This window comes from Dermacentor silvarum, chromosome 7, assembly GCF_013339745.2.
Source record: "Dermacentor silvarum isolate Dsil-2018 chromosome 7, BIME_Dsil_1.4, whole genome shotgun sequence".
NCBI classification, from domain to species: Eukaryota; Metazoa; Arthropoda; class Arachnida; order Ixodida; family Ixodidae; genus Dermacentor; species Dermacentor silvarum.
This window is the reverse complement of record NC_051160.1, coordinates 6161513-6185768: the sequence shown is the minus strand read 5'-3', so window position 1 is coordinate 6185768 and position 24256 is coordinate 6161513. Positions and strand designations below refer to the sequence as shown.

The 24256-nt window shown below is 43.4% G+C and overlaps 1 protein-coding gene across 5 annotated transcripts in view; it reads right to left on the bottom strand.

Moving 5' to 3' along the window:
* LOC119457481 (serine/threonine-protein kinase MRCK alpha) overlaps nucleotides 1-24256 on the bottom strand; it is a 222498-nt gene that overhangs the window by 92648 nt on the left and 105594 nt on the right. For all 5 annotated transcript variants that reach the window (XM_037719064.2, XM_049670117.1, XM_049670119.1 and 2 more), the window contains exons 6-11: nucleotides 23584-23640; nucleotides 20436-20579; nucleotides 16283-16451; nucleotides 13387-13469; nucleotides 6785-7001; nucleotides 4147-4266 (exon numbers count right to left, since the gene is read on the bottom strand). In XM_037719064.2, the coding sequence (XP_037574992.1) occupies nucleotides 4147-4266; nucleotides 6785-7001; nucleotides 13387-13469; nucleotides 16283-16451; nucleotides 20436-20579; nucleotides 23584-23640 (790 nt within the window). The remainder of the gene's footprint in view (nucleotides 1-4146; nucleotides 4267-6784; nucleotides 7002-13386; nucleotides 13470-16282; nucleotides 16452-20435; nucleotides 20580-23583; nucleotides 23641-24256) is intronic.

Here is a 24256-nt window from a genome sequence, read left to right as displayed (position 1 = left end):
GCATTGAGTAAGGGGGCATTGTAGAAAAAGTGACAACAGAAAACCGATACATGAGAGCTAAAAATGTTAACAATAATAATGTGCTTGCAAAACAGTGTTACAAATAAAAATCGGAAAGGAATACAAAGGGAAAGGTTGAGTTATATTTGAGTTATGCTCGACTGGTGGTTTTAATTGCACGAAATGAATCGTGTGGCTTTGTGTGGCTTCTAACATGAATATTGTCACGGGGCAGAAATAGTGAAGCGAAAGTGTATTTACATGTAATTACAAAATTCCAGCAACGCTGGATACACAAGATGGCTACCCGAACCAGCAGTGCGCTCTCCTAGCTAAATTGTCTTCGTTGTTCATGGACACACCATGCCCCACTGCTCCGTAACAATATTAAGTGCTCATGATAGGGAGACCATAGAGGAGACGCGAACTCAAGCTGGGGGCATACAAATGTTAGGAATACTAATTCACGGATGTTAGACGGGCACTTACTTAAGTTGTGATGAATGTACCCAAGAGATTTGGAAGCGTTGGTGCATATGGTTGTGATGTGATGTGAAAGGCCCAGGAAAGGCTTGGTGTAAGATTAACACCTAGATATTGATATACTGATGCCTCAGATACTAGATTTGTGTTTACAGTAAAATCACAGTGATACGAATCTCACGGGGTCGTGTGAAATATTCGCATCACCCAAAATTTGTACCACCAAAACATACACAAAATCAAGAAAACATTTTTAATAGTGCGACCCCGTTCATACGTTCCTCGCTGCTGCGTTTTACCGGCTGCTAAGTCGTGTTTTCGCAGTCCCGACTTAAATTCCATAGACTTCCATGTATTAAGTTCCCCGTGATATGTCGCCAATCTGTAATGCTCCTGCATCTTACGTTGCGTTTAAATGTGGTGGTCACGTGAATTTAGCGGTGCAGCCAGCTTGTACGTTGCAACAAGCGACCGGCACGTTGCAGACACAGTGCAGCCGCGCGGGCACCGTATCTTGAAAGCCATCTGCTACATGCGCAAAGTTCGAGCCCACGTGGGCCTCATTGTCAAAACGATCTGCGATGTTGACACAGTGAGCCTAGTGCCGGTAGCTTCGTATGCTCTGCGCTTTTGACATTTAGTTCTCATTGAAGCGATAGACAGCGCAGAGGTCAATTCGCTCGCTGCTGCTACTGCGCTTCCTCAGGCCAGCATTTCGACAGCGAGTGTCCACAGTCATCGAGCGAGATCTGTTCATGTTTACCTGTAGCGCGCGTGACACCGTGCTTGTTAATATAGTTTGTAAGCGAATGTTTACAAGTTTACATGGCCGGTAAAACTACTATCCTTACATCGTACAGCTGTTTACTAAATTGGTATCGCAATTGTTGCTTCACCTTTCGGGCGACACTGCATTTCTTTTTTCTTCTTTTTTTTCTGCAGTCCTTGGAAAATGTATGAACGGGGTTCTACTATCTGTGTGTGTTTTCTTCTTGCCCAAATCGTCAGCGATCGCCTTCTGGCAGGCGTAAAAGTGCGTGAGCGTGATCTCACTAATGTTTTCGCACGCCACTGAATGCTTCAGCACGTCGAGTGCAGGGAGCCATCGAGGATGCTGCAGCGGTCCTCGTCTTCTTTCTCGCTGGTCAAAGCATGGTCAGAGCATGGTCAAAGCATAAGCTAGGCGGTGATGTGGTCCGATGTGCTCGACGGGAAAACCAATGAGAGATTGCACAGCATCGCGACGTAGCCGGTTGCTTGGCGACAATGGATCCCCCCCAGATCCCGCTTTGCTGGCTTGTCTGTGCGGGTTGCTCACGCGTTCGTATGATCTGCAGCGGCGCGGCAACACGTTCGGAACAGCCAATTTTTTTCGTATAGTGAGCAATATATCTCGGCCGGAGAATGTTACGAATTCGTATCACACCGAAATTCGTACCAGCCGTGATCGTATCACCAGAATTTTACTGTTTGTAATAGGACAAGCTATGGTTAAGTTTTTTGCATGAATGTCATTACTTTGCATTTAGACGAGTTAAGTTTCATTTGCCGGCCTTCACACCAATTGGTAACGAGTTGAAGGTCCTCTTGAAGAATGAGATGGTCATCAAGGCTGTTAATTCGTCGATATAATACACAATCATCAACAAAAACAGGCATGCAGGATGAGATGTTATTGGACAGATTATTGATGTAAGTAAGAAAAAGCAAGGGTCCTATTATGTTACCCTGCGGTACACCAGAACTGAGATATGCAAGGTGTAACGTAAAATTATTAATGACTGTAAATCGCTGACAATTTGTTAGAAAGTTACAAATCCTAGAGAGCGTTAAATAGTCTAATTTGACAATGGATAATTTGGAAATTAGGCGGTAGTGAGCTACACATTCGAAGGCTTTAGAGAAGTCGAGAAAAATGCAGTCTGCTTGAAGGCTACGATCCATGTTAAAATGCAAGTCTGTAGTGAATTCTAGCAACTGCGTCTCACGTGACAAGCCTTTCCTAAACCCATGCTGGTAAATAAAGAAAAAATTATTTGATTACAGATGATGATATACAGAGATGCAATGATATGTTCAAGCATTTTGCAGCAAATGCTTGCCAATGTTATTGGACAATAGTTTTCTAGGGAATTCTTACTGCCACTTTTGTGTACTGGTAACATTTTTGCAATTTTCCAGTCTGAGGGAAGCTGGCCTGATGATAACAACTGGCGGAAAATAAGACATAAAATTTTGATAGTGTGACTGTATTCTTTGAAATTTTGGAGTTATAATTATTGACACCCGAAGAACTCGCCAACTTAAGGTTATTTATGAGACCTGCAATACCATCCTCTGTTACATCAATGGATTCCATGTACTGGTAGTCTAGATCAGCAACTTGCAGCAAATTTGAATGGTCTTTTGTAGTGAATACGGATGAAAAAACTTGATTAAAGATGACTGGGCATTCATTGCCACTCAGTGGAGCTTGATTACCATCACTTAGTGAAATGTGATGCGAGCCACTATTACACGAAATCGCCTGCCAGAATTTTTAGGGGTTGTTTTTGAGTAGTGAAGGTACATCCTCAGAGTATATTTATCTTCTGCCTTTCTTAAAGTCAAGCAGTAATTTTTCAAAAATAAGCTACCGTACTTACTCGATTCTAAGCACCCCCTTTTCTTCATGATTGCGATGACTAAAGTGAGAGGGGGTGCTTAGATTCGAAAAATCTCCGTGACGCTCGGCTCCAAGACGCTCGGCTCCGGCTATGCGCGGCTCGCGGGCGTCACCAGTCCGCGCGCCTCTGCAGTCCGGCTGAGCGGCGAGATCGCGTTGTGGACGCAGTGCCACCTCGGGACTCCAACAGCTCCGACTCGATGAGAGTGAGCATGTGTCCTTGGCGGCCTTGGCAACGCGCTCTTCTTAACAAATAGGGGGGTGCTTAGATTCCCATGCAAACTTTTTTCCCAATTTTTTTCACGAAAATAGAGGGGGGGTGCTTAGAATCGGGGGGTGCTTATAATCGCGAAAATACGGTATATCCATCCCATACTGCAGGCGAGTTTGTACGCTCAATGCACACACGTATCCAAAATGTGTACTTCTGGGCATAAGATCATTCAAATGTGCAGAAAACTGTCACTGCAAGTTTACCTTGCTGAGTATCCGACGTTGTTAGTGAGCACCAGAAAACATATTAGGTGTAAGTGAACAAATTTTTTGCTTTGCTGTAATCGATGTTGCATTGAATCCTGCATTTTCGGCCTTGATATAGCCATTGAAAATCCATTGATAAAATGTCAATAGCCAGATTTTAAGTTTGCTTCGTTGTACCCAATGATCTGTTATAAAATGGAAAGAATCCTGGTCATCAATGGTTGGATACTGTTCTAGGATGGTTAAATTGGTGTGTTAATTAATTGATCGGTTAGTTTGTTCATTAATCCATTAGCTAATTAATGACAGGTTTTACTCCCAAATATGTCTTATTCTTCGTATATGCTTCATGGTGTTTCAGTATGAGCACTAGAAACTTTATACCAACACTAACATGTTTGGTCACTCAACATAACCACTGTGGTAAGCAGTAAAACGTGTAAATGCACAGCTATAAGTAAAACAGCTTAAAATCACTTGTTCATCCCAGCAAGAAATTTAACTGCGAGAGAACTCACCTGCATTCCTTTTCTTGAAGGTGTTGACTTCATCCTGAAGCCTACGGACCTCCCCATCTGTTGATGATGTCCTTTGTAACACTTCACTGTTTGAATTTGGCAGTCCTCTTTTGAGATCACCTAAAAGGCAAAAAGAAAAAGAAAACAAGTGTGCAAGGACCAGAAGGTGCTCGGCACAGGCAATACAGACATTGCCACGCAAAAGGCTGGCACATAAAATACTGCACACATTTGAATCTACTGTGAATACAGTCAACATCCGATTTTTCGGACTTTCAGAGGCAACCGGCATTATGTAACGCTTGACCCTTGCAGCGCTTTTGCACTTCGAAGTCATCGGCGAAGATGACAAAGGCAGCGTCGGCGCCATTGCTGACAGTGGCGAATCCTTTCAATAAAGAATAAGGCACCGAACAGCAGGAGGCTTGGCAGCGAAGGTCAAAGCAGCTAGGCCTAGCGTTGCCGCCGTGGCTATGGCTGCCAGCAGACCGGTGTGCAAGAGTGCTGGTTTGAGCCCACGGGATAATCAAAATGGCAGTGGTGGTGGCTTTGATTAATGCCATTTCGAACCTTGGCAAAAAGTCAGGAAAATCGGAAACCGAAGGGTGTCCACTTCCAAAATTTCAGACGTCCTTATACATTGACTCTATAGGGTACGTGGCGGTGCCACGAAGGTGTTCTAATTATCAGGCATGTCCGAAAAATCGATCATTACATAAAGAACATTTTAAAGTGTGTGAACAAAGAACCACGATGTGCTACCATGAAAGAGGTTTAAAAGATCACAAAAAAGGCCTTATACATAAATTATAGTGTACTTAAAAAAAAACTAATTTGGGTTGGTCAGCGCATACTTCGGTAATGAAAGAAACAGTCATTACAACAGGACACAAACAAAGGGCAAATAGGAGAGCTCGAATTTGCCATATGCTTCCATGTCTTGTTGTGAACATCGTCTTTCTCTTCATTATTTAAAGAACAAGACATGAAGGAGGTGACAAAAACAAGTGCTGTCTGCTTCATGTCCTGTTGCAAGCACTGTTTGTTTTGTTGGTCATACCCCAGAATCTAAACGAAATGACAAACATGAGCACTCATGCTGGTTGTCTGCTTTGTGTCCTGTTGTGAACATTTTTTTTTTCTTCCTTATTTAAACAACAGGACATGAAGGAGATGACAAACACTAGTACGCATGTTTTATATCTGCTTCATGTACTACACCAGGATACAAAGCAGACAACAAATACAAGCACTCATGTTAGTCATGTGCTTCATGTCTTGTCCATCTGTTCACACCAGCACAAACGTGAAAGAGACCGACAAGACAGAAAACAGTACAAGTGCTCATCTTTCTGGTCAGTGTCATTTTTTTTTTTTTTTTTTCTTTCTTTTGGTCTTTTGAGTATAATGAACCAACTCACCAAACACATTTCTTTTAAGTACACACCGTGTATATTCTTGTAAAGGCTGCACCCGTGTCAAAGCCGCTTTCAGAACTTTGTAAAAAAAATCCCCAAAAGTTATATTTAAAAAATACCCGTTTTTTAAGCTGCACCCTCGACTTTTGAGAAGGATGGCAGAGTTATCTGTTGTTTGGTGCGAGAATTCCGAATCTTTTTTTTTGTTTTTTTTTTTTAATCGGTGGCAAAACAAGGCAGCCGTGCCAAGTTTTCGGCACCTCCAGGCAGTAAAAGCACAGCCTCCGAGATTTAGCGGCTGCCTTCGAGACGCTGCTGTCGCTGGTCTGTGGGGTGTCAGCATTTATTACAGCAGGCAGGTGACGCCACTACAGGACTAGCCAAGAATAACCAGAACCAGTACAAGCCAGTACTGTAGTTCAATAAAGGAAAGCACCATCGAAAATATTTACGGAAAAAAAATATGTCGTCATTTTCTCAGTGTAATGGCCGCACCCCCTATTTTCACCCCAAATCTCGGAGAGAAAAAAAAAAAAACAGCGGCCATTACACGAGTACATACGTTAAAGCTAGAGTGCACTAGAATGTGGGAGTGGTTCCAGCGGACGCCTTGGCAAGCACCGAGGGTGAAACAAAAAACGTTGAAATTGTGGCGGCACTGCCGTCGCCTTATACTGAAGCTCCAGCCAATAAACGTTGGCTCCAGCTGTTTCGGCAGCGCCCATTGGGTGAGGCGCGCTCACGGGCTGAGTAGCTGTCATCTGTTCGACGCACCGTCGTTGTTGCATTGTTTGCATTTTTTCCGCCGCTCTTTTTACATTTTATTTATAACAGATCGGTGTGGAATAATATCAGTGTTGCTTTATCGAGTATCTAAACTAGATGCAGCATAGTGACGCGCCTATCAAAGCTTCATGCAGCTACAGTAGGGTTACAGTGCCCTAGAAGGGCACTGTAGTAGGGTCTCCAACGCGACAAGCGTCCGGCCGGCGCACGGGGTCGCTTATTCAAGAGAAAGCGGTGGTGGCGCCACCAAGTTTTCAATAAAAAAAAGCTTCAGCGGGGAGCCTGCATTGGACCCACTCCCCCAATCAACTACACTCTAATAAAGCAGTTGAAAAACATAAAGCAGATGATTTCATCGTCTGCTTGATGTCCCATTGCAAGCAGCATTTCATTCAATACTCATACAGTACTATTCACGGGAAGGTGTCACTCACTCGCCAGGCGCTGGCCCAGCTCGGCATTCTCCCTCTCTAAGGCTCGAATTCTCTTCTCACATGACAGGTGGCTCTGGTCACCCGAATGGGTAGCAACGCCGTCCACCGCTGACTCGCCCGCTCCACTAGCCAGGCGGCTTCCTAATGTGTATGTAAAGCCCACAAAGGGCAGGTGCAGCCCGGAGAACACTGCGTTGGTGCTCGGTGGTCCCGACTCCTGCGGAGTGCACGTAACATGTCACATTCCAGGAATGGAAGCTCCCAATTTTAGAGCATGCAAGGTTAGGCTACGACAAGGGCAACTCTACACTTCACAGGCAGTTTTACCAAAGGGTTATCAAACTAGAGAATCATGTTTTGTAGCAGCCATCCCAACATGTTTTTTTAAGCCTTCGAGACTTGGGAGACAGAGGCGGAAATTTACAATGACATAAACCAATTCTTGTTTCCAAGCCATAATCCTGTCACACTTATGATTTCGAGTGCTCATTGCTATACTAGAATTGGTTATCACAAAGAGTAAGCTCTCAACCCATGCCTCTATATAAGGCATCTATCTTGTTTATCTGGACACAAAAACGGGCATTCCTCATCTCATAAGTAATTCATAAATCTAATTTTGGTGTTTCCCGGTTTTCCGTTTTTTTTTTTATATTCCATTTGATGAGACTTTCTTTACATTTTTATTGTTCCCTTTCTTATTGTCCCAACACACAACACCCCGCCTTGACACATAACTTCAGTATTCATGCTTGCTCACATTTAAGGAAAAGCTTCAGGTTCCTCAAGAATCCACTCAAATGATGCACTGCCTTCATCACTAGACATTTATAAATATCTGAACAAGTAAACTCTATCAATGCAGAACACAAACCCCATTAGTTTCCAGTAAGATGCAAAAACTACTCAACACAAAACTCAAGTGCAGGCTTGTCATAAGTTAGCTGAATGAAGTAGCCTTCTGTTAACCCCTTAAGTGTTTCAGACCAGCTCAGCTTGTCAACGCGATCGTGGGTCATTTTGCTTTGGACGAACTCAGCTCGTCAACAGCAGTAATCCCGTTTTCAAAGTGATTTGGACGAACTCGGCAAGTCCACTTAGTTTTTCTTGTAGACCACATAGACGACTGCAGTGCCAGCACTTGAAATTTATGGTTATTTCACTCTTTTTTTTTGTTTTACTACATAGATGTCAGCACTTTTTCAGCGCTTTGAAGGCTGTGTTGATCCAGTCTTCATGTTCCGCAACACAGGTTGCGCCCATTTTTTCAACGCTAGAAGGGCGCATCTATTATCTATGCCTTCTACTACATAGATGGCAGCGTCTTTGTCGGTGCTCAAAGACCGCATTTTTGGAATTGCGTGTCTATTGCGCCATTTGGCACATTTGGAACAATCTGGTGTGAGCCCTGCGGCAACACTTCCATTCCATGCTTCATGAAGTTTCACATAATTCGTGACCTGCCTTAGAAGTGCTAGAATGGACGAAAAACTTTCTTCAGTAAAGAACTTTACTTCACAGAATAGGTGATTTTGAAACGGGGTAAAATAAAGCATTTTTCCTCGTTTCAAACTGTACCGTTTGTGGCAATGACAAGTGCATAGAGATTGCATAGAGAAGAGGTAAAGTGAGGTTTTCATGCTTAAAACATGAATCAAATTGGTAGAAAAAGCTTTAGAAAGGTTTTTGATGGAGTGAAGTTTGAAATTAAGCCATAAAATAAAAAAATCATAATAAGGTCACTTTTGGTCCAAAATAATAAAACACTTAAGGGGTTAAATATGTTAGCGATACAGTGTCAGATGGTAAAAGCAAATCACTTTCAGACACTATTAAAATGTTACAGTTGCAGGTGGAAGACAGAAAGTAAGTCTGTATTCGTCAGGCCCACAAAGAATCACCTTACCAGCCTTCGACCGAATCGACTGAACACACTTCCGTGACTCAGACCGAACGGCATTACAGGGAAATACTAGAGGAAAAAGAAGAAAAGGAAAGAGAAGAACACATTCTGTTCATTAAACTGGAACATTTCTTATAATCTTTACCAGTCTGATAATCTACTGCTTATGTGCAAGGAGCTGAAAAGTGTGCAAGCATTAAGACTTTGCGGTCATCACAACCATTGACCACTTCGCTGTTGTTCCAGTCAGAAACTTTCAAACATTTTGGATGCTGCGCAGTAACAGCACTCATATGTGAACAGATACCCAGTAGGCACTTTACTCTGGAAACTATTTTTATTCCTGAGCGACTTGTGCACTGTCACAGTCACTTGTCACTTGTGCACAGTCAGCATCATGTTTTAAGTGATCACAACACAAACCATTTTCCCTGGAGTAATGAAAATTGCTTTCTTCAATGCTTGCATCAGAACACATTTGTTGGATCTTTGAAGGCAAAATATATTCCTCCTCGGCCCTAAAATCACCTTTTGCATTCACTAAACGGATGTTAGTCTTACGTAAAATGCCACGTGCAGAAAATGGTTCCATCCTTTCGATGCCTTTGGGAGTGAAAAATATGTATGAAATCCTTCAAGTGTGCCGCTGAAGAAGTGTTTCCCACAGTTGCTATGAAATGCAATTATGTATCAATAATTCAAGAAGTTCCTGTAAACTGCTGCAACAAACGCAAAGAAAAACATCAGCGCACACAAAAGCATGTGTCAAGTTGTTGGCGCATAACACACCCGTGTTATACGGTAAAGCATATGAACGCCACGAAGTCAGTTTTGGTTTCGTGTCCAATTTCACCGCGCAAGCAATTTGCTGCCCAATTTTCTTGAACAAAACGAAATAAGGCATGCATTTTAATCCGGTAAATAGAAGTACGGTAATCAGACATTGTGAGCTACAGTTATTGCTTGAAAATCCTCCGAGGGTAGGATGAAAATAGGCGTTTTGGACGGAAGATAATTCACTGTCCCCTAAGCTTTGCCAAGACCGACACTGCCACTAGAGGGGTCACTATTGATGGTCACCACAGGGGTCATGCGCATGCATGCTGACTGGTCAAGTTGGAATTATCAAGCGAAGGCCAATTTTTGGATGGAAATAACAAACCGTTGGGGCCCACAGAAATGCATGGGCACTGACGGGAACCTTTGATTGGTATCTAATTGGGATTGGGATTGGGATCTCTGATTGGGATTGGAAAAATTGAATTAACGGAAGTCTACTGTATTCATGTGCAGGGAAGGCCTGACACATGACCGCGAAGGGTTAAGCATCATAGGCAAAGCAAGTTACTTGTATGATGAAATAGAAATGACTAAATGAGTTTATATTTCAACATTCTGGGCAGTTTGGACGAAGACTCCTTTCATCTTTAGCTTAACCCTTTATTGAGGAGTGTTGCCTACAGGCAAAATACCAGAAAAAAAATTGTTTTTCTTGCCGAGTTTCAGTATTGAGTACGAAGTTTCCGGCTAAATTTGTTTGACCAACATTGAATGACAGGCAGCAAGCGTCATTTGTTGGTTTAGAGCAGGAACACGGACGAGGAGAAGAAGTTTGGCACTCACTGTCTTTCGAAAGCAAGGTCAGAGGAGACAGGCCGATGCAAAATATCCAACTGCGCTGGTGTCACACGTGACGTAAAGCAAATGAAATGTATATACCTATGGTTCACATATGATGAGAGCTGTCTATACAAATTAAAAACGAAGCCTCAGGTGGCTTGGGGTGAAGCCCACTTCCAGTTTCCTGCCTGAGGTTTTCCCCCTATTGCTGAAAAAATTTCCACAAAATATTTTTTATTTTTATTGATTATGCTTATTCTTGATGTGTTTACTGGATTTAGATAGAAAACAAAAATTTTCAGAATTTTTATATGTCTCGTCATTAAAGGATTAAGCTTTTAATTCCAAACCTCAAGTTGTGCTGATTCTGTCAGTTGGCACCGATACTGCCAGAGATGTGTACTACTACCGTATATACTCACGTAATGAACGCACTTTTTTTTCCCAAAAAGCCGAAGCAAAGTTGGGGGGTGCGTTTATTATGCGGGATAAATATAATGAGAACTTTTTCGAAACAGCAAAAATTTAAAATTAAGATGGTAATTATTTGAAAAATGCATAACTTATCTCTGCAGTATACTATTTGAAACTGTAACAGAATTTTTATTCGCTCTGCATCGAAACCATCAGACCTGTCATCAAGGTCGCTGGCCGCTTCATCCACATTGTGGTTCCTCAACAGTTAGTCCTCGCAGCAGCTTCCGGCGGTCTGCCGTTATCACAAGCATCCCATTGAAGCTCTGTTTTTCGGCACCTGATCTTTTGACAAGCACGCTGTGTGCGTCTCTTTTGCTCGACCGTCCTGCTCATCGGCATGTCAAAGTTATTGGTGTCTGATCAGCATTTTTGTTCTGTGAGCAGATGAACTCTGTCCTGTAGCAGGCGTATAACTCGACATTGGGCCTATCGTAAAGCGTAACCAAACACAGGCAGAAAAGTGAGCAACAGATTATGCCGACCATGTGCCCGCCGGCCCTCCTTCACTTGGACTCTCCCGTGTGCCGCGACATGCAGCGCATCGCAAGCACACTCTCTCCTTCAAGTTAAAGTCCGTAAACTGCCTTAAGTACAGTTGCAGAGAGCCAGCTGCCGTTTTTCTTTCTCTCTCGAGTCTGCAAGGTGCCTTTGCGCCAGCATTGGCAGCAAGCATGCGATTAAGAACAGGCCGAGCGTTATCGCGGTCACTCCTTCCGTCAGGTCCCAAGTGACCGTGAGAATGCACAGCCTGTTCTTACCGCATGCTTCCTGCCAGTGTTCTCTCGTCATGGCATTGCCATTGACAGGCATCGAGATTAAGGGCACTTGCTTTAAACACACGTGTGAGAGTAAAAGATCCTAGTCTCTGCGAAAAACTACAGCACGGCCATTCGATCGTGACACTGCACAGCAACAAAGTTGGGAGTGCATTCAATCTGCGAGAGGAAAAAAAAAATTCAGATTTTTCGTTACCAATCAGGGGTGCATTAATTATACGAGTAAACGCGGTAGTTCATGGTGCACTTTGCTGTGTTCTGCTTTAACGAGTCACGCATGTCTGATAACTGCTGCTTTGTGCACTAATCCGTATTATTTTGTAGTCTACATTTGTTTCACTGTCATGAGTGTAGAGAATAGTATTGCAGGCTTATATGTACTTTGACAAAAAACTCTATTCTGACATCTTACTAAATTTTTACACTGAATGCAAGGAACAAACCATATGATTAATACAATCCAATACACTTATAACGATCTGAAATATAACTATCCATCAGTCACGATGACCAACTTTCTGTGCATTTATGATTTCCTAGACTACCTAATGAAACTGTGTCCGCATTTAATGAATGTTTTTTTTTTAATGCCGTATTGTTACAACAAACAAGTTATGGTTTGACTCGAAGTGTTTGTTGTAATACTATGGCACATTAAAGTTACGAAGCATGACTGCGCAACCGTACTGGGCATGCAACAGTGCACACTCCCACTCCAGTCCAACCACGACGAGAATACAAGCTTCAAGATGAGTGAGTGAGCGCCAAGTGCATCTTTCAAAAGCCACGAGGAATGTCACTTGCTTTCCAGGTGCCTCCAGGGGCAGTATGATACAGAGGCTTTGCTGCTACCATGCTGCTATCGGGAGATAATGGTTCGGCAACACTTCATTTATGTTGTTGTTAGTTGCCGAGAATGGATCGTGCTGACATTGTACTGTTCGAACTTTGTTCTTTTTTGGCCAAAGCAACACAGAAAATGTAACTTAACGCCTCTCAGCACATTCAACATTGTGTGGCTGATGTGCAGCCATACTGTCCGAACGTTTGCAATATATAGTGGCATGCCGCACTACCTAGTGCTTCTATCCAACTAGAACACTTTGCTCTCGTATCTAGAGCCCAATCAAGTCTCACCGATAGTACAATATGTCACAAACTCCCAAAGAAACCAAATGGAGATGGGTGCCCTCACAGTTTCGAAATGACAGGTGATCAGAATTAGGAGGCGGTTTCAAAGTGCAACGTTGGACCTGTACTAAGTTTTTTTTCATTATTTTTTAACAAAAATTCCGGCTAAGAGTGGTAAGGTGCAAGTATTAAAAATGGAGATATTGAAAATCCAATTTTCAGACAAAGTGGTGCCTAATCATAGCTGCCAACGGTAGCTTCAGTGTCATTAAATTTTGCTTCTTTTGAAGGGTAACTCCACCTAGAATGAACTAATGGCCACTTTTTGAACAACTATCGCTTTCTTTATAAATGGGTTCAAGTGTGTTATATTTAATTAGAACATTGCTTGAAAAAAATATCAAATTAAAAAAAAAAGTATTATATGAAAAATTTCGTGGCCTTTTCTAGCAATGAACTCGAGCATTAAAGATTAAAAAAAGGGAAGAAAACATGACCATTTTATCTTTGCAGTAGCCACATCTTTACTTCTAGCACAAAATCTCAATAATGAAGGCGTGACTATAACACGAGTCTATACAGTATCTAACTGTACAAACATATAAATGCAGACTTGGCACTACATAAAATGGTCAATTGAAAAATAGAAGTGGTCTGCTTTGCTCTAAACAAAAGGACATGATAAACATCCTCACTGGTTGCTTGAGGTCAGCATCATCCACATCGAAGTTGGAGGTGTCCGTGGGACTGCTGACCTCCGGAATGTAGGGCGCCCGACCTGCAGCCAAAGTTGAAGTTCATTAATTAAATGGTACACCCATACAGAAGGAGGTCCCAGAATTGATCCTATCGCTGTAAGCACTCTCTTCAAGACAAGAAAATTTTAAATTGTGTTTTTTCCCCAAAATAATGCATTGCACTGTTGAAACTTCGCTGTTACTTAATGCTATCAAACTGCATATATTGACTTTTTTCCGAAAATTCTTGTTTAAACTTGCACAAACTGTTGGCAAAGCTTGTGAAACTCCATTGCTCCGTTTCAAAGTTTTCGTTTCGCTGCATGCTTCACCAATAATTCCCCATTGCTGCTTCAACTCCTTTAATGATCCACTCAAACCAGTGCAATATCCCAAACTCATTCCCGTGGCCATATGTGGCTTACTGTGTCCTACTGCATACTTCTTCGCTATTTTATCTTTGTAGTTGCATTCCCTACTGCCCACTTGCAGTCAATTTTCACACTGTCTATCATGCTAAAGGTTCTAAATACCGTATTTACTCGATTGTAACACGAGCTTTTTTCCAGATTTTTGCTACCTGAAGTCAATCCTCGTGTTACAATCGAATACCGAAATTCAAGTTGTCTAAAAAGTGCAATGATGCACCCAATTCGAATCAACAAGTGAAATGTGTGAGTGAAAGCGCACGAGGGACGCGCGCTTTCACGGAGAGCGAACGCAGGGCGGAGAGCAAACGCAACGTCTCCATCGCGCGAAAGGCCGTGGGGGAATGGGAGGAGGGAGGGGAGGCAACGTTTAGCTGCGGCACCAAATGCGTATCTCGCGACCGAGTGCTAGGGGAACTGGCGACTCAATCACCCACGAAAAAGGAGGAAAGCAGGAAGGCAGCACGGGATAGAAAGGGGTTTGGCTTCTGCTCCGCGTAGTTGTACTTTGCACGACTGCGGGCTGTCGCGCGCACCGTATCTTGAAAGCGATCTCCACACGGCTTTGACCTTTGTATGCACTGTGCTTTCGCTGCTCAGTTTCCGTTAAAGCAATAGACCGCACGAACCTTCGCTCGCTGCTGTCGCCACGCTTCCTCCCGCCAGCGTTTTGACAGTGGTTATCTGCTGTCATCAAGTGTGATCTAGTCATGTTTGCTTGTGCGCGCTGACACCAGGCTTGTTAATTCAGTTAGTAAGCGAATGTGTCCAAGTTTATGCAGCCAATAAAACTACTATCCTTACTCCGTATAGCTCTCTAATTTGCTATCACAAATGATGCTTTGCCTTTCGGGTGCTACTTTTTCATGCACCCGGTGGTTTCGCGTTAGTTTAGCGGTTTCCTTTCTTTTTCTTTTTTTGGTGGACGCAACAAAGTCACCCTGCGCATTATTTTCATGGTTTTATTCTTTCTTGATGGACGCAATGAAAAGTCACCCTCGTGTTATAATCTCAGTCGCGTTACAATCGAGTAAATATGGTAGTTAGTGGTCGCTCATACTAGTATTGCATAAAACCATAGAAAGTTAAGCAAAAGGGTGATGGTAAGTATTTTTTGCAACAACGTGAATTATCCTTCTTTACGGAGCACGAAGGAATACGTTGAATACAACACGAAAATGCTTGGATGCAAAACAATTCACAGTTACAGCATGCCGCAAATAAGCAATGTATTCAACCATGACACTTTTATTCTTAAGTAGCACAAAGAGGAGATGAATAATGTCATTATGTGCAAACTTTTCACACATTAATTCGTATTGCTCCATCTACTCATTCTCACAATGTATTAGAACATAAATTATTGCACTTTGCCGCTCATAGCCCAAAGATAAATTAAGTTGTACATGGGTTTACAATCAGCCACAAATTTTGCCTCCAGGTACGGCTTCACAGCATAGCAGTCTGTGAAGTCACGCAGCACTCCAACAGAGAGCAGCAGTGATTGAACATACAATAAAAGAGCACTTTCGGAGCTTTGCTTTGAGCTGATAATGGTGGCGAATTGCTTTTACAAAGATTTGAATGCTGTTTTATGTGTGTTTCTGTTTTGTAAACAGAGAAGACATGCGAGACATACGCTGTGTTTTCCTGACCAGCATATGCATGCATGAGTTGCATAGAAATATGTGGGGACTGTTCCTACGTACTATGGAGGGAGGACACGTTTACCCACTTTAACCCTAGTTGAGTTACACAACGCTGTCGCTGATAAACACTCCAGAATACGCTCTCGCTTTGTTCGTCGTTTGTGGCATAGCGTTCCCACCACTGCACTCGTGATTGAGAGGTCCGCAGTTTGAATAAGCGTTTGATGGATTTCGTTTTTCTCTTTCCCCCCTTTCTTTTCAATCTGCACTATTATATCATTTCCCCTTTCACACCTGCAGTAGTTGTTATTTAGCTATGCTTCACCAGCAGGCCTGATGCATAGGATTGCTGCCAAGGGGAGCGAAGCGACGCTGCGCAAGGCACGGGTGTGGGGGCTCAGGTAGATGCCACTTTAGCAGCCGCAGACCAATGAATAATGAAATGTTACTGCGAATTTGTTACTTTGCATGCTTCCCCATTATGTACTCCGTACTGGCCGCTGCGATCTCATTTGGATGACGTTAAGGGCCGGTTGTTGCGTAGTGCGCATTGCCGTCAGCTAGAGATGAACAGAGCAAACTGTGTCCTCCTCCGTAGCACCTAGGCGCAGTCCCCACATTTTTCTCTCACAACTCCCACATACAAGTGTTGGGCAAAGGCAGTGCAGAAATATGCATTCTATATATATATATATATATATATTTTTTTTTTAAGCTGCATTGTTGAATGCAACACTGTCAATGGAGAAGTTAGAGTAGTCAAAATAATATTCATACTCTCTCGTATGTGGTCCCAGTCAACACCGCTGAACCACGAATGACTCTTGAAGTCCTGGAGTCCATTCTGCCCAAGCCGACAGTCAGCACTACAGATCAACCGCCTCATAAGGTCCTTGGCGTCCTCCGAAATATTGCAGCCAGGGTCATCCGGAAAATCAAAGCAGTTCTGAAGACAAAGAAAATATAAAAGTGTGACCATCAATTTACTCATATATATGTCCTAATATAAATTTCATAAGATGTATTGTGTTGGCTATATGTCCCACTATAGCATTCAATTTCATAAGGTGTATTGTGCCGCACTACGGCTAGCTGGGAGTAGGCACAATAACCAAACATCCTGAGTGGACGGACGTGGAAAGAAGTGGAAATAGGAGACTACAGGCAAGAAAGAGCGATTCTTTATTCCAACCAATGCTTTTATATCTCTGGTAGGGGACGTGGCATGTGTATTTTTTCATAGGAAATGCACTTCTTGTATCAAAAAAAAAAAAAAAGTCCGAGCTCACCTAAGCACTTTAATGAGTTATGAATGCAAAAGCATTATTGTCCAATTGAACGCCGCTGAGCGGTCTTTCGAGTTATGAGCTCCTCGCAGGCAAGTGAGCGTGCCGAGATGCTTGGCACATTTTGATTTGGCCTTACCGAGGAACATATAGAATGCATGCGAGAGCTTGCGTGGACAAGTAACGCTCGGATAACACAGGCTTCCGAGAGTGAGAGTGAAATCGCGTCGTGGCGATGCCCTCTGCCCTCACCCAATACGACGGCAGCACGTGTTCCCTTTTGCCTGCTCTGCTCCGTCGAGGCTCAAGCCAGCAAGCGTGAGCCAACATCACGAGCGCGCGAGGCGCACTCGTGACTGTGTGTTTGCAGCCAATGGGAAGTTATGTGCCATATCACTGCTACAGCGCCACTGGCTTTTTCGCTCACTGGGCCATTTAACACTTTCGCATCAAAAAGTAAAGCGAAGATGTCTTCTATGTATGGTAAATGATCAGGAAACTTAGATGTGGTTTTCATTTCTAAGAAACTTGGGTCATTGTATACTTGGGTCACTTTTGACACTATCAAATAATGGCCACAAAAGTGAATAAGACAATACTTCAGCGTTATTACATATCTACATAAATACATGTATGAATACATGAACACAGGTACATGAGTACATGCCATTGGAATTTATCATTACATAAAACCTTAAAAAAAAAAGAAAAAAGATTTTGCTTTTCAGATATGCCTCATTTTCTATGTTGGGGTATTGGTACTAAAAGATGCCTCATTAGTAATTACCTAACCTTAGCAAAAGATTCTGGGAAAGCTACAGGAGCTTCATATTCATATGAGCCATAATTTTCTGAAACTCACTGCAGGGTAGCGTCTTGAACAAAGAAGGCACAAAGTTTCCAACATGTTAAAATTTACAGTGACTCCCTGCACAACAGTAACTGACCGTGTGCATTATTAAGGGATCGACAGCTGGCAGTAGCTAAATTTTTGCTGTTATCTCGAGGCACTAGCGAGTTATGATTAAAAGTGGGCTACATGTATTTAGCTTGTCCAGTGGAATCCATTGTGCCACATTCTTGGTTTCCACAAGAAAGTAATTATTCAAGAGTGACAGGCATTGTGCAACTGTTTATCTCTTCTACTTTTCGAAACAGTCTAACATGCATGTCATGACGTGACCTATGATATGCTTATGGCACTGGCCCTTGGCAAATACATGTCCCTGTGACACTAATCCTTTAGTGCTGACTGCGTGACACCAACCGTGCAATGCTCACTCTGCAAGCCAAGAAACTAGCTATTCAAGCATAATAAGGATTACGCAAATCTTGTTCATTATTGAAGGAGTCTAAGGTGCCCCTAATAAAATTACCAATGAAAAGGCTTAAGGTAATGACCCTGCCTGCAGCTGTCCCTGTGACACTAACCCTGTGAAGCTGACTGCATTAAAGTCAATATTCAAGGCTAAGAGACCTTACTCAACTCCTTTTCTTTCTTAAAGGGATACAGACACAAAAGTTGGTGGGTGGTTTTTTGCGTCGGAACAAAAGTTGAACTGTTGAACATGACGAATACAACAAGCTGCTTTGAAAAAAAAAAGAACGAGAAACATCTTTTTTGTTGTGATTTTCTGTTGCAGCTTGCCTCCAAGCGGCCGCCGGCAGAAGCTGAAATTTGACGTCATAACACCCACCCGCGCCCGCGGCGAAGGTCGGCCACAGCCCGTCACAGTGTTTCCGGGGGTGTCGGTCCCTTGAAGCGTTTGTTTAACCCCTTTCGGCGATCTTCGCACGTGGTCCGTCCGAAACATTATCCCCGTCAACGCTCCACGCAGGTGGTGCGTCTTACATGCTCCTTACTACAGTCGTCGCTCGGTATTGACATGTTCGTCGCGGCGGAAGAAAATGCCCAGACAGTGCTGTTATAACAGCATCGTTGGTCGTGACACGCCGTCGCACACGTTTCCCAGAGACAAGAAGGCACGTAAACTTTGGATACCTGCCTGTCGGCCATCACGCCCAGCTTGGAGACCTCTAAAAAATGACTTCATTTGCGCAGACCACTTCGTCGACGATGATTATGTGACCAGCCCGACTGTGCTGAAAAGCCTCGGCATGCCGCTCAAAAGGCAACGCCTATAGCCTGATGCTGTGCCATCAGTCTTCTCACAAAAACACAAGGCAGAAATGATCAGCGGCGCATTTGAAAAGAGGAGGCGAAAAGATGTCAGTACTGTTTTCGTTCACTTGCAGCATTCTTGAGCAGTGTGAGGGCGAGGCTGGGGCGAGATGCCCGAGGCTGGGCACGAAGGCAGTAATGTCTTTAAAGATGTTGGCAAAGCATAGTAAAACAATAAAAGGCTAACGAGCGCGAGTGCGACTCACGAGATCAGTCCCACACGGCAGCGGGGCAGACACATACACAGCTCTGCTACTCCACAGGCTAAAAGCGGGAAAAACTGGGGAGAACGCCAGAGAGGTGCTGCCATCTGTCGGGCGGCTGGCGAAGTGGACATGAGAGTCTCGGAGGTACTGATACCTCACAGCAGTTGCTCACACCGACGGCATAAACTACTATTCAGTCATCCACACAGTGCTAAAGCGCCCCGCAGCTGCCTCGCCTGTGTGTGCTCTTGAAAAAGCAAGTTTACAGAGGAAATGACAAATAATTCTTGCACAAGTGTCTGGTGCAGAGCAAAACCTTCACGCTACGGTTCGCGAAAACCTGACCGGCACTTCCACGGCCGCCTGCTCTTCTTCGTCGCTTGACGCGGAAGGCTCATAACCGTAAGCGGTACTATTTATTGCCAAGTTGGAATGGTCCTCGTCTTCAGAAGTGTGCTCATCGCTGGTAGAGGCACCAGAACTCGAATCCATGCTCGCGATGGCAGCGTCGGCACGCTTCAAATGACCGCGACCGGCCGGCTGGCTATCCGACGAGTGTGTCGTGAAGTCACACCTTCCAACTCCCGTGTGTTGGTTGGCGAGGCGCGCGCTGACAAAAACGCCAAAAATAAAGCCATCGGCTCAAAAATGAGCTACTTCTTTTCGGTGTAATCACACACTGAGGATTCATTTTCAGCATTTTCGTGAAATTTTCAGATTTTGTGTACGTATCCTTTTAAAGCTCTTTAAGATGCACACAATGATGTGAGAATTTATGCCAAGGCTTATGCAGTGTGCCTTGCCTGCAGTAAATATATTTGACCCTTTGACACTAATGATATGATGCAGATTTTGTGATGGGGACTGAATGAAAGACAGTGGTTATTCAGGCCTGACAGGCATGTGCAGGTCCTTTACCTTCTAATTTTTGAAGCTGTTTGCACATAATGATGTCACAAATGATAAGGATTTATGTAGTATGCCTCGCCTGTGGCAAGTACTTGACCCTGTGATGATAACCATGTGATGTTTAGTACGTGATGCTAACCCCATGACACTGATCTCGTAATGTTGATAGCAAGAAAGTAGATAATCAGGCCCAACAGGCATTATGAACCTCCTCTTCCTTCTCTTTTTTTAAAGCAGTTAAGAGACAGATACGCATAATTAAGCAACTAATGCTAGTGACCAATGTTTATGCAAGTACCTCGCGTAGCAGATGCTTGACCCCATCGCACTAACTTTGTGAGACCTACCTTGTGATTCATGATCTTGCCGTAGGTCTCGACGAGACTCTCAGCATAAAAGGGGGTCTCGCCGTAAAGCATCTCGTACATGCACACCCCCAGGGACCACCAGTCGCACTCGGGGCCGTACCTGCCCTGCCCGTCCTCCATGGCCTGTCGTCAGAACATTGAAGATGCAAGCATGAACATCGCAATGTCAACAATCAACAGAAATATAGCAACTCTGTTACTCAGAAGTATGGAATAAAGGATGCACTAACAGTACTGAAAAAACAAATGGAGATGAAGGCTCCATCAGAAATCTGGCACTGTCAAGAGAAAGGAGTCGCACAGAAATGTACAATCCTACCAGTAGGCATCTGCATGTTGCTACCATGCAACTAAATCTACTTCACTAATTTTTCCAGTCAAGAGTTCCTGCGTTAATGCTCATTCTACACGTTCCTATAACTTTTATATCAATTCTCGTACTCTGTTTCTGCCAGAGACTAAACTATTATAGAAGCAAAACTACTGATAGTGAATGCCCACAACATTAATGTGAACTTGGCCCATTAGCTAACAAGCTCTCACTGTTTTTATCAAACAAAAGCGTCAGAAGCTTACAATCTGCTTTGCAAACGTGTTTCAAGGTGACATGTGGGTGAAGCATTTCCATGCTGGTTCTGAAGTTGCAAAGCATGCAAAAAACAGTCAGGCAGGATTCAGCACCCAAATGCCAGCATGTAAGGCACGTTCGAGGAAGAGCAAGCATTAGCAAGCTTATAAGAAGTACTAATTTTAGCCATGTCTACTTTTCATGTGTGTCATACAGTAGTACACAAGCAGCACAATAGTGCATCACAGGTACATATAGTTTTCAGCTTTTGTCATTTGTCTCAGGGCATGTAACCAGCAAAGACTCCACTCCACTTCGGTGCATACGACTGAAACAGACACATACGTGTAGCATACACATGAATGAGTTATGTGCATGGGAAGGTAAACAGGTGCAGGAGGTTTGAATAAGTAAAAGGTTAGGAGCAAGCAATGTGAATGACACGGATAACAGTAAAGTCAGGATTGAAACAGTGATCAGGCTGTGACAACTAATCTTCAAATGCTGATGCAGTAGTTGAAAGTGACATTACAAAAGTACAAAGGGGGGGGGGGGGGGGGGGTATTCGCGGTGTTTTAGAGCAAAAGGAACATGAAATATGATAGCTCCAGCCATCGTTGAGCTTGAAAGTATGAAGAAAAGACATGCTAATGAAATAGCCAATCCTATGGATGCTGAACTAGGTGCAGTTCAAGATATTAGGATATTAATAGCTCCCACAAAAGCACCAATAACCACAGATTAAGACAACTAAGGACCCCTTCCATGTAAAATGTTTCACAACAGGATTTCACTGTATGAATTTCAGCTCTTTGTGATAGTTGAGCCCATCGGAACTAAGAAAAAATTAGATCTTGGAATACTGTACACTAAAATGGTTAGCCCAGAACACGGAGGAAGGTAAACAGGAGTGTTGACGTGCCTAACTTCAAATGCATTTTGCACAACCAACTAATGTCCCAGTGTCATGCCATGCCCAGCTTTCTGTAGGGCTGCCTTCCATCGCTGGTCTCTTGCTCATTACGATCACTAGCACTTGACACGGGATGAAGGAGACAACATGATGCAAACAAGTGCTGTCTACTTTGTCCTGTGTCACGTACTGGCCATCATAATGCAGAACCAACTCACCCACAACTACGGCTTACTCACCTCCTCTCTTCTTTACACATTTGTAACGTGCTTAGCTAGCTGTTAGTAGAAAATGAGTACACTGCCATACAGACAGAGCTACCAGGAAAAATTATGTCCGCATAATGAAAAACGGTGTCCATCGGCCAGTCGGACCTCCTCGATATTAAGACATTCAACACTTGAAACACGTGTAATTGAAGGGCATCACCTTGTTGGCTGCAGCTGGAAAAAAGTGTGACAGGCATATTTCTGACCTGAGAGCCCATAATAATGTTTGCACTGCAAGAGAGCACAGGTGCCACACAATGCAGCTGTTTCTTAGTTTAGTAATAGGTTTCCATGCCACCTATGTGTTACTTCATGAAGCTTGAATAAACAGGAAACAAATTGGATAGCCTTATCAGGCGAGTTGGCACTTCTGCTTAATTTGTTTCGTGGCCCAGAATAAGCGAAGCAGCACTGTTGGATGACTTCAGGTAGTTATGAATAACTCAATAGAAGGCTACTAGGCACTACCATGAAAATGGCAAGAATTGTACAAGATCAGAATTTCAGTGGCATGTGAGCAAGCAAGACAGAAAAAAGGGCAATGGTGCAAAAAAAAAGCAGTGGTGCGCAATCCACCAGCACAGAGAAGCAAATTCACGCAAGGAGGCAATAGATACGGGGGTGCAGTGGGGCTGCAGGCAGTAAAATGAAAGGCAAGCAGAAGAGTTGCACCCACCTTCTTATCTTCCCAAGAATACTGAGTAGTGAGTTAACAAGTCCGCAATTAGGAACTTGTCCATAATGCATACTGCACACACATTTTTAAACAAGCAAAGTGAAGGCAGATATGGAAGTATGACAAAAAAAGGAAAACAAATCCAAGAGAAAACGAAAACAAAAAGTGTTCCACAATGAAAAAGTTACAAAAGGAAAGAGAGAAAAAAAAATGTGTTTTTGCGTGGAGGGTTACACACGGCCGAGCAAATGAATGGTGTGCTCGTCTCGAGCCGGCCCAGGCATTGAAGACAAGTTCTGATCTAGCTCTCAATGCATTGCGAGTGTGAGTGCTGCGTTAGGTTGAGTATTGCATTAGGTAAGCACAGTTGGTACTGCATGATTTCCAACACACTGAAGTAATAGTTTATAAGTGAAAGGGACCTAACAGCAGCAGAAGCAGCAGCGGCAACAAGCGAACAGTGGAAAACAGTATGGCAGCTACAAGCGTGTTTGGAAGAAACCTCTGGAAAAAGTCTGCTGCCACTTTTCTTGTGGAGACGTGCAGCAGCAATGCACCGTGTGTTTCTGGCTGAGCTGTCTGTGTGTTGCTGCAATGTAAACAAGCGCTCGAGCACACAGCAAGGCTGAAGAAGCCGAGTAAGGCAACATCTTACTCATGCTACTGGGAATGCAAATACACACAGCAACGTCATGACTTACCCTTAAGATTTCAGGAGATATGTAGTCGGGAGTGCCTACAGCAACGTTGGACTGAACCTGCAGTAAATGGAAGAAGTTCCAAGAAAGATTTTTACGGAGCGAGCATAGGTCAGCGGTCACACAGCACATCATGATGTTCATTTACCAGACTGCTGCACATAAAATGCAGCTGCAGATTTACAATGCGCACACTTGCTGAAAATGGTGCTTGTGTATCAATATATATCACCCTTGTAAAGCTTTTTTTATTCTGCTGCTTTCTTTGGTGTAACACTGAACATCCTTATTCATGGCCCTAAGTCTGGCTACCACAACACAGGACTGAGAACCACAGACTTTACACCAATACTAGTATTGCAACCCAAAAGAATATATTTTAGCAAGACAAGCTAGACCCACGCATTGGTCTGATTTATGACAAGGTGCACAGATGGAACCAGTTAAGACCATTTGGGACCAAAGAGGGATCAACAGATAACAACTCAGAATTTCACCACAGACCAGTTAAAATGATTAACGTCTCTGCTTATGGGAACCAATTTTTAAGACAGTGAGCAAGTCACGCCAATAAATTTAATTTAGTGCAATACTGTAGGCTTAGTGGCACTGTGCATAGGAATAATAAAACAGTCATGTTGACAGCCTTTGTCTCAGCCTTTGCATATGGCCTTAG